The 11,540-nt window shown below is 36.8% G+C and overlaps 1 protein-coding gene across 1 annotated transcript in view; it reads left to right on the plus strand.

Moving 5' to 3' along the window:
• Positions 1-11,540, plus strand: part of LOC102755872 (helicase-like transcription factor) — a 28,802-nt gene that overhangs the window by 13,607 nt on the left and 3,655 nt on the right. Inside the window, exons 7-10 of the mRNA XM_006752575.2 lie at positions 3,958-4,033; positions 6,987-7,077; positions 8,839-8,918; positions 9,003-9,047. Of these exons, the coding sequence (XP_006752638.1) occupies positions 3,958-4,033; positions 6,987-7,077; positions 8,839-8,918; positions 9,003-9,047 (292 nt within the window). The remainder of the gene's footprint in view (positions 1-3,957; positions 4,034-6,986; positions 7,078-8,838; positions 8,919-9,002; positions 9,048-11,540) is intronic.

Below are 11,540 nucleotides of genomic sequence, written 5' to 3' on the forward strand. Positions count from 1 at the left end.
AGCGTTACAGAAAAGAAAAAGCTAAAAGAGTTCATCACCACCAAACCAGTATTATATGAAATGCTGAAAGGTATCCTTTAAGAAGAGGAAGAAGAAGAAGAAAAAGGTAAAGATACAAAATATGAACAACAAATACACATCTATCAACAAGTGAATATAAAAATCAAGTGGATAAATAATCTGATGAACAGAATAAACTGGTGAATATAATAGAATCAGGGGCATAGAAAGGGAGTGGATTGACTAGTCTCGGGGGAGAAAGGGGTGTGGGGTTTGCGGGAAGAGACTGGACAAAAATCGTACATTTGTGGATGAGGACAGTGGAGGGGGTGTAATGGTGGGGCATGGTGTGAATCAGGTGTTGGGGAGCTATTGGGGGGAAAAAAGAGGAACAACTGTAATAATCTGAAACATAAAGTTTTAATTTAAAAATAAAGAAAAAAAAGAGAAACACCTCTTAGTAAACTAATAGTTAAATTATAATCTACACTAATAAAAAACAAACATGCAAATTGACCATACCTTTGCTACACCTTAAGCCACTCCCACCAGCCAATCAGAGCAACTATATGGAAATTAACCCAACTAAGATTGTGGCTGGCAGCCACAGAACTGGAGCAAGCAGGAGGTGTGGTTGCCCCAATAATGGAAGCAGCGAGGCTTCCCGCTTGCCGCGGCCTGGCTCTGAGCTCCACTCAAAGCAACAAGGTTTCAATTATAGAAAGTAAATAAACCCCAGATGCCTGCTTTCAGCCAGCCATGGCCACAGAGCTGGAGTGAGCAGGAGGCTTCCCTCCCACCCATCCGGGCCGGCTCGGAGCTCCTCTCAAGGCTACAAAGTTTCAATTATAGAAGGTAAATAAATCCCAGAAGAAAAAAAAAAGAAAGAAAAAAAGGATAGCTGGGAGCTTCCATTGCCGGGGGCCTTGGCCAGCCTGAAAATGGCCCTCAGCCCCTCACCCAGGCTAGCCAGACACCCGAGTGGGGACCCCCCACCCTGAAGGGGCTGTAACCAGCTGCAAACAGCCATCAACCCCTCACCCAGGCTGGCGAGGCACCCCATCGGGACCCCTACCCTGTTCCAGGACATCCTTCAGGGCAAACCAGAAAGGGATGTCTGAGTGCCAGCTTGGGTCCGATCCCCCAAGGAGCGAGCCGAAGCCAGCAGGTGGACATCCTCTGAGAGGACCGAGACTGCAAGAGGGCATAGGCCATGCTGAGGGACCCCCTGAGAGCACAAATTTTGTCTACCGGGCCTCCAGTATAGATATAAAATTTAATAGTTATAGAAAATTATAAAGTTCTATTTTTGAAGAATATTGTTATGTTTTTTTTTTTTAGTTAAAAAAGGCAAGTGAAGCCCTAACTAGTTTGGCTCAGTGCTTAGCGTGCAGGCCTGCGGACTGAAGGGTCCCAGGTTCTATGCCAGTCAAGGGCGTGTACCTTGGTTGTGGGCACATCCCCTGTACGGGGTGTGCAGGAAGCAGCTGATTGATGTTTCTCTCTCATCGATATTTCTAACTCTCTATCTCTCTCCCTTCCTCTATGTAAAAATTCAATAAAGTATATTTTAAAAAAATAAAAAAGTCAAGTGGCACCCTTGCTGGTGTTTCTCAGTGGTTAAAATGTCAGCCCACACACTGAAGGGTCTCCAGTTTGATTCCAGTCAAGAAATTGCATGCAGGATGCAACCAATCAATGTGTCTCTCTCACATTGATGTTTCTCTCTATATGTCTCTCCTTCTCCCTTCTACTCTCTCTAAAAATCAATGGAAAAATATCCTGTAGTGAAGATTATCCCTCTCTCCCTCTCTCATTCCTTTTCCCTGCCCTTTCTCCCTTCCACTTTCTCCAAAAATCAATGGAGAAAAATATCCTTGGGTGAGGATTAACAAAAAAACAGGGCCAAGGCCACATCTGTATATAGTGTTTGACTCCTCATTTTGTAATTACATATTATCTATATCTAAGTGTAGTTATATACTATATGTGCCAAAATGTTAATAGTGACAATTATGATCTAGTGATGAGAATATTGGTGAATTTTTATATTTAACTTGTTTGTGTGTGTGTGTGTGTGTGTGTGTCAGATGTATGCCTAATATATATATTCAATTTCTAATAAAGTGAATTCATTTTATGGAAAAATAAATATTATTAAAATGAAACAGTGTTCTTTGTTCTGAGCTGAAAATTCAAAGAACTTAAAGTAGGAAATAACTATGCAAAAGATCTGTGCAAAAATATTTTTTAAGACTTCTAAATTTTAAGATTTCAAGGAGGCTGCAGTCCAGTTTCCTGCCATTGATTCATAAATTTATTAATGTCTGCACTTAGTTGCAGTTCCTTCTTTATACTTTCATTGCAAGTTTAACTCTGTTATTAACATCTGAGATCTAATTCCTTACTGGAATAGTCTAATGCTTTATATACTGTTCTTTTTACATTTGGTCATTAAAAGAAAAGAAAAGCACCTAGAACTTCTTATAGCATCAGTGTCAGTTATCAATTTAAAACCTATCTATTATCAGTTTTCAATTTAAAACTTATCTATTATCTCCCCCCCCCCTCCCCAAGATTAGCCATGCGTTTAAGGTGTTTTATATTTGGAAGGTTTTTGGATAGTTTGCTACATTAATTGAAATTGAGGCTGAAAATGTGATTTCCAGCTTAGAATTTATTGCAACAAAAATTCCAGCATTTTAAGTAGATTTAGATATCCCAAGCTTTACAGAGTAAAATATAATTGATTTAAATTTCAATAGATGATTGATATGTTGGACTTTGTAGAAAATTTGTCTTTGAACTCTATGGAGAAAAAGCTTGCCTAAACAAAATTAATATAAAATGAATAATGTAAAGAATATCTTTTATTTGTGGATACAATTTTAGATTTTTTTGCATACTGTTTAATAAAAATGGTTGTACTAACTATTGAAGAAGATTGAAAAGCATTTTTTATATTAGTTCCTTGGAGCTATTAATGCTTTAAAATGATCTAAGATAACTCTTCTAGCTATATATCTCTAAAAATGTTACATTTTGGATTTTCCCACCCATACCATTAGAAGAGGATATACCTTCTTTCAGTCACATTTTTAGTAAATCCTAATTGTCATGGGATTTTGTAAAATGTTTAAAATTCTGTTTTTTTAAACTAAAATTAAATATCCTTTATTAGCCCTAATTTTCAGCAAAAATTATTGTACTCCTGTCTACCAATCCTGCCCTCCATTCTGAGGTTTTGATTTATAATATGACAACTTCATCTACTTTTTTAACCTACAAGAATTAATTCAATTAAATCCCATTTTATTTGGGTTTATTCCTACTTACAGAATCAAGTTAAGAATTAAAAGTAAGATGGGAGGAATCCTTCCTTGCTAGACTCAGTTAAAAATATTTTCATAAAGAAGTATAAAGTTTTACTTTTATAGAAGTTTTTGTTTTCCTGTGTACATTGATGCATTTTGAAACAAAAGGGTATACATGAAGGAAAAAGGAAAGTCAGGTTGACAGGAAAATCCCTGATAGAGTAAAACAGGAGAGAAAAAGCATGGCAATGGCAGCCTCATTAAAGATCTATTACTTGCTGTAGGGACTCTTGTTTTGAAAGCTTATCATCTGAGAATTTCTTTTAATTCTAAAGTAACTCCCATTTCATGAATGTTTCTCATAGTAACTAACATGTCATTTATAACTGAGGTTTGCTTTTTGTATTCTTTTTGCAAGGTAAAGACCAACTAGTTTTCTTTTTTGAGATACCTGTGAAGAAAATTTTAATCAGTTAATGTATTTTTTCTTTTTACTTAATGCACCTTTCTCCTTTGCTCCAAAATGTAGTAACAATTTAAATAGTCTTTATTATGTAAAATAAAGAAATATAAAATAGGATGCATTTTAAGCTTATTTAAAACTGACAACAGTACTATGTAAGAAATATGTCTTTTCATCTAGGAATGTAATATTAACAATGGATCTATGAAATTGGGAAGAAACAATACCAGTGAAAAGACAGATGAACTAACCAAAGGTAAACTTTAATTTTTATATGATCTCAGATTTTATTGAGATTTTTAAATTCTTATTTTTAAATCTTTATTGTTGAAAGTATTACATATGTCCCCTTTTTCCCCCCATTGACCTCTTCTAGCCTGCCCCACCACCATCCCAGGCCTTCACCACCCTATTGTGAGATTTTTCTAATTTAATTATGTAATTCTAGTGCTGGGGCTCTGTACTGTACAAAAACTTCAAATCTCTTTTTCTGAATGACAGTTGTCAGGAAAAATTCCATCAAGGAGGTGATGACAGAATTGGGTGGTAGTACACCAGGCAGAGAAGCTGAGGAAGAACATTTTTGGTTGAGAAACATATCCTGTGAAAGGTAGTTAAACAGCAAAATAAAAACACAATAATAGAGCATATTTTGTTCTGGGACTTCAGATTAGTTTATAGTATTTATAGTGTAAGTAGGGGGTCTAGTGCACAAATTCCTGTACCTTAAAAAGAAGTGTGGGCTGTGAGGCTGCAGTCAGTGCAGGGGTGGGTCTCAGCTCATCCTCCATGTCCCCACTCACACCCTCCCGCTGCAGCCCCCAGTCCCCTGTCTGCCCACAGCTCTGCTCCCATTCCCACACACTGATGGCACTGGCTCCACTCACATCTGCTGATGGTGCAGAGCGATTGGGGCTGGTGCCAGGAACAGGTGCAAGTGGGGCTGGCGCCCTCAATGGGTGTGTGCGGCAGCTGCTGCCCTGCTCGCCCCTCAGGAGCAGGGGAAGGTGGAGAAGCCCTCAGGGACAATTGGGTCAGCAGCTGCTGCTTGCAGCCACTGATGGCACCAAGCAATTGGGACCAGGGCTGGGCACTGGCAGTGGGTGTGAGCAATGGCTCTGGTGCTGGCTGTGGGTGTGAGTGGGATTGGCACTGGCAGTGGGTGGAGCAGTGTCTCTGGCGCCAGCAGTGGTTGCAAGAGGCAACTGCTGGCCTCGATCGCCCCTCAGGAGTAGGGGGAGGTGGAGAAGCCATGAGGGGCGATTGGGGCCGGCAGCTGCCGCTCACACCTGCTGATGGTGCCAAGTGATCAGGGCTGGTGCCAGGCGCTGGCAGCAGGTGTGAGTTCCTGGTGGGACCGCAGCGTGTGGGACAAAGAATTTTCGGTAACCACCAGAGGCTTGCCCAATGACAGTGACCAGTGCTCCGCCTTGGTCTGATGCCCCTGCTCCACCATCCCACCATGTTCTGTGCTCTGCTGCCTGCTACTGACGCCCACCATGTTCTGTGTGCACCCCATGGTGGTCAGCACACATCATAGCGACTGGTTGTTCGGTTCTGCCATTCGGTCTATTTGCATATTAGGGTTTTATATATGTAGATGTACATGGACAGCAGCACCTATGGAAAGTGAGGTTAGAAACAAATTCTGAAGTCAGGAGAAGTAATGAGATCTCTGGACTTAGCGATTATATGATTGTACTTAGTAATCACTTCACAAATTAATTTCTGAAGATTATTAGAGCAGAACAGGCTGAAAATATTTTTAAAATAGTAGGTGAAGAATTGGAAGTATAACTGTGCTATTTGCAGTTCGTTATATTTGAGATAGGAGAGGGAAATAGATAGTTGGGAAGGGATGCAGAATTGAGGGTGTTTTGTTTTTTTTTCAAACATTTTTAAAAAAATATTGATTTCAGAGAGGAAGGGAGAGGGAGAAAAAAACAGAAACATCAATGATGAGAGAGAGTCATTGATTGACCGCCTCCTACATGCCTCCCACTGGGCATGTGCCCTTGACCAGAATTGAACCCAGGACTCTTCAGTCCGCAGGCCAACACTCTATCCACAGAGCCAAAATGGTTAGGGCAAGGGCTTTTTTGGTTGCCTATTTTTTAGTTTAAGAAAGAAACCCGTGGATAGGAAGATTTTGAATATAATGGAGAGACTATTTTATAGGCCTGTGGGAAGAAATGAGATAAAGAGAACAGGTAGATGAGTTAGCATTAGAAGGAAAGAAAATAAAGTTCAGGGAAAATATAGATAATTGAGGGAGTAAAAAGATAGAAAAATTAGGAGTTTATGGAAGACTAGAGGCCTGATGCATGAAAGTTGTGCAAGGGGCTCAGCCCTTTCAGCCCCAGCTTTGTCTGGAAGGTGGTCCAGATGGTCACCTTGTTCTGCTGTTTGGTCTAATTAGCATATTACCTCTTTATTATAAAGGACTAGAGGTCCAGTACACAAAAATTTGTGCACTGAGGGTAGGGAGGGCCCATCAGCTCGGTCTGCTCCCTCTCACAGTCCAGGGAGCCCTCAGGGGATGTCCTACTGACAGCTTAGCCACAGTCTGGTCTCCCTCTGCGGGAGGCAACTGGCCAATCATGGGGAGGCACCTCCCCCATCACCTCCTCAGGCCTCCCTGTATGGGAGGTGACCAGGCCAATCAGGGGAAGGTGACGCCCCATCACACCGCTGCTGCCGCCATTGCCATCTGACGTGGCTGCCTGAGCCTTGGCCCAGTCCTCCCAGCAGCAGCTGCCATCTGTGGCTTGTCTGAGCCTCAGCCCAGCCCTCGCAGCAGCAGCCACTGTGGCTTTGTCTGGAAGGATGTCCGGTTTAATTAGCATATTACCCTTTTGTTAGCATAGATAGTTATCTACTTACTGTTCATTTTTTTCTAGCAGCTTTCAGCTGCCTTGGTACATCAGGAAATTTAGCCAATGTGGGGATTGGCTGGATGACTACAGGGGAAAGACTGGGTACAAAACAAATTGAAGGTACTTTTTAATGAGAAAACACTAGAATAGGAAACGAGTAGCTGGCTGATTGAAAGGGCAGGAATGGAGATATTAAGAAGCTGTAATTCAATTAAAAAGTATTTTTAAAAAGTTGTATTATTGAGTTGGAAAACCAGGATTCTAAGAAGGATTATTGCTAGCCTAAGAATTTACTAATATTTTATATATTTGTCCTTTTCTTTAAAATGGAAGGATCTAGGTGCAGCGGAGAACCCAGTATTTCAAATGTCAAGGGAAAGCGTAAATATACCAAGTCAGAATTGTCTAGTTCCTGCTCCAAAAGGTAAACTCTTATTGAGGTTTGATAATATATAATTTGTTTATTTAAATTTCTTTCTCCATTTTTTTACATATAGGAGAAAGGGCCATTATATCTGAGTTATATAGTTTTTTAAATACATTTTTTATTTGAAATTGATAAAAAGCACTGTGACTTAGGCAGGTAGAAAAGTAATAATCCATAAAATAAGTGAATTGATAATTTTTTTTTAACTTTTCTAAAGGTGACTGGCAGCAATGGCCAAGTTAGTCATTCTGTTAATTTACCTCTATAGGCTTGTTTAGCACATCAGTAAATTATTAATTTTTAATCCCTTGTATTTCTACTATTTTTTTTTCTATTTCTTTCACATAGGAACTAAGATCTATCTTCTGGATTTTTTGTTTTTGTTGAAACTTTAGAAGAGCTTTATGAATTTGAGGAGATGAAACTGACATTTTATTAGATAGCTAGACAAAAGCACTTTTTGCTCATCTCAGTTCTTTCTTTACCGTTAGTGGAAATAAGACACAATAAAGTCATTTATGGAGAGTATTATATTAATGTAGACGAGAGGGGATATTTGAATAAAACACACAATGCCCCTCTGATCTCAACTTGAATCTGTTAATGTTATAAATTTCATTTACCCTCTGAAGTAGATCTAAGTATTTGGCTTTTGTTGTATTTTCCACCATCAATATCGGTTGGGTAACCTCAAATCTGAGTTTCTGTTACCTATTTCACCAATAAAGACCTCAAACTGGGGATCTGTTAATTGTCTCCTATCACTAAAACCTGTCTGCACTGAGCACAGAACCAGGACTCATCAGTTTCTTCTCAAATATCAAATCTTAGAACTCGGAACTGACCAGGAAACTAGTTAACAGCTCTATTAGGTGGACCAGATCACCTTAAAGGACATAGAAATAATAATAATGAGGACATGGGAAAAACTAAAAACAACCAACACATATATTAATTATATCCAGCACACCTGTACTTACTGTGTAACCAACTATTTTAGGGGCTTTGTTTGTTCTATCATTTTATCCAATGAAGTGGATTGTTTCTTTATTTCTGTTTTCCAAATGGGGAAACTGAGGTATAGAGGACCATTAGATAGCTTACCTAAAGTCACATAACAAATAAGTGGCAGAATGGGGATTTGAATCTGTGCAGTCTGACTGTAGAACCTGTTGCACTTAGGCATTTAACCACTATAATATACTTTTTCTACACAAAATTTACAAAAATTTTTCATTGTGGAAGATTCATATTATTGCCTCTTAGATGCTTATTTCGTTATATTGGAAGTGTTTTATTTGATAAGATTCATTTCTTTTTTGTTCTAGTTTTATGTGTTTGAATTGAACTCAGTATTGAAATGATTACTATTTTAGAATGGTTTACTTTTTCAAATTTATTTTAATAATAGTGATAACTGCATTTTGCATAGTAAATGCATCTGGTTATGAAAACAGAATACTTTGACTTTGGATGATGGGCACACAATGCAACATACAGATCATGTATCATGGAAATGTACACTTGAAACCTATATGACCCTATTAACCAGCTTTACTGCAATAAATTTAATTTTTTAAAAAGAAAACAAAATGCTTGTAGCAAATTTGACTTTCATTTGTCAAATAAAGGTTCACTTTAATATTTTTCAAAATATAAGTGGGGAAGGACAAGAAGCATTTATATTACATTTATTAAACATGTTTTTATTTATAATCGTTTTGGGTCGATAAAAATATTGCATGTATTTAATTTTAGAAGAAAAACTGCTGTCCAGTATACTGAAAGCAGCGATTCAGAGGAAATTGAAACTAGTGAATTGCCACAGAAAGTGAAAGGTAATATGAAATGGATTTGATTTGATGCTCTCTCCTATATTCTAATTTCTTTGTGTGAGCATTTTTATATTTGGCTGTTTATAGGCAAACTGAGAACTGCACAATCAGAAAGTAAAAGCAGAGTTAAAGGTATGTATATACATATCACTATTTGTAATCTACACTTAAAAATTATTAAGAAAAAACCATTGATTTGCATCTCTCAAGCTTAGAATTCTTTAGTAATAGGTCTTAAACTTGACTGCAGTTTACATATGAACTATTCTTGGAGCTTACCAGGGATATTAATTGAATGAGGCAAAATGAAAGAATAATTTCAAAATAAAATGTAAGAGAAATTATTTAAACCAACTTTAAACAAGACAAAATGATTTTTTACTACTTATAAAATTACTTCGATAAAACCTTACTCATATCTGTCTAAATTGTAATTTCAAAAGTATGGTGGGAGTATGTTCTTGGAAATATTATAGTTTATATTATCATACAAATGTATGAATAAACAATGATTATTTTTACTTTATCTTTAAAACATATTGTTTATTTTTTTCTGCTAAATCAGATATTGTTTCCTAATTAGTTGAGAAATTGGATTTGGAAAATAACTTATCACCATTGACTGACCATAAATTTGGCATCCTTTTTATTAGCAGTCAGATATCTGTTTCCTTGAAAAAATTTTCCTTCCACCTGGGAGCTGAATCACTGCATATGGCTGTTTCTACTTTTACATCTCTTCCTCGGGAAGATGAGCTTAGTGTCAGAAGAGGCAATTTTGGTTACCAGACATTATTTTATTTTTTTTAAATAATATAAGCTCTTAAGGTAGTGTGGAAATGGTATTCTTTTTGAAAAAAATATATTTTATTGATTTTTTTACAGAGAGGAAGGGAGAGGGATAGAGAGTTAGAAACATCCATGAGAGAGAAACATCGATCAGCGGCCTCCTGCACACCTCTCACTGGGGATATGCCCGCAACCAAGGTACATGCCCTTGACTAGAAAATTGAACCTGCGATGTTTCAGTCCGCAGACCTACACTCTATCCACTGAGCCAAACCGGTCAGGGCTGGAAATGGTATTCTATTTTCTATTCTCAGAAAGTACCTGTGCCTAAGCACAGGAGAAAATGTTTTCAAATATCTTAATGATTCTGTGGTTTTTAACTTCAGCAGAATTTTCTAAGGTTAAAAAAGATACAGAGTTTACATGTGCACTTACTTCATCTACTCCTGCAACAAAAAGAAAATGTTGAAAAAGGGTCAGTAAACCTGCTGGGCTTTGAGCTTTTGTTTTGTTCGCTTTTTTTTTCAGTGAAAAATATTTTAAATGACAAAAGTTACAAAACCATACTATAAGAAGTTTAGAAAGTAGAGAAAGGAAAAAATACATAATCCCATTAAAAAAAGAAAAAGATATGTTTTGATGTGTTTTCTGTCCAGTACCTTTTTGTATTTTATTTAGGTCAGAAATTGATGGGAGGAAGTCCCTTACTCATCTGAGTACCAATGATATTTCTTCTAGTGAAGGCACAGATCAATTTATGGCTGCTTTAAAAACTTAATTTAATTTAAATAATAATAAAGGTTTATTACTTGGTATAAGTAGAATCTGCTTTTCACTTTAGAATGTTAGTGATCTTTATTATTTATTGTAATTTTGTATTTTGTAATTGATAGGAAATCAACCCTGCTTACAAATCTCAATATTGGAGATGGAAAGAGATTGAACTAGGATTAAGGAGATTTGGGACAATTTATATCTCTGTATCTTAGTTTCCTCTATTTTACATGTTGCAGATATAACAGAAAAAAAGTGTATTTTCATGAAACTTTTGCCTAATTATGGAGAAAACATAAAATTAATAAATATCATTATAGACAATAAATGCTGTGAAAAAATAAAGGAAGATAATGAAATAAAGATTGACCATAGGAGTCTGTGTAAGGTGATATTTGAGCTAACACAGAATGATGAAAAAGAACTAACTTTTGGCCTAAGAATCAAACTATTAGGAATAGAAAATGTAGGCATTTCAGTTAGATTATTTTTAAACCCAATTTTAGGAATTTTAAGAAATGTTAAATTTAGTTGAGATATGATTTACATAGAATTGAGATAGAATTAAGTTCACACAAAAAGTTCCTTTTTGTTGCAGACACATAGCAGTAATACAGGAGAGAAACTTAAAAAAAAATCATAGATGAGATAAAACCCAAATAAAGATATTTCTGGAAGAGAAACAGAATAAAAACAAAAATCAGTGAGTGGAGATAGAAGCCATATATTCCGGTAAATAGTGATTTTAAAAAAACAAGACACACAAAGGCATAGAAAAAGATTAAATTCAACATTTAAAATTTCCATGCATCAATAGGTACCATAAACATTGAATAATGTTAAGGCTGAAGAAGATATTTGTGATAAGTGTAACTTAGAAAGCATTAATCTACACTAATAAAAGAGAAAAATGGTAATTGGCGTACGACGCTACCCTTTTCATTGGCTAATCAGGGCTATATGCAAATTAACTGCCAACTAAGATTGGCAGTTAACTGCCAACAAGATGGCGGTTAATTTGCATATGTAGGCACAATGCAGGGAGGCGAAAGGGAAAGCAGG

Source organism: Myotis davidii, unplaced genomic scaffold, assembly GCF_000327345.1.
Source record: "Myotis davidii unplaced genomic scaffold, ASM32734v1 scaffold3450, whole genome shotgun sequence".
Classification (NCBI taxonomy): Eukaryota; Metazoa; Chordata; class Mammalia; order Chiroptera; family Vespertilionidae; genus Myotis; species Myotis davidii.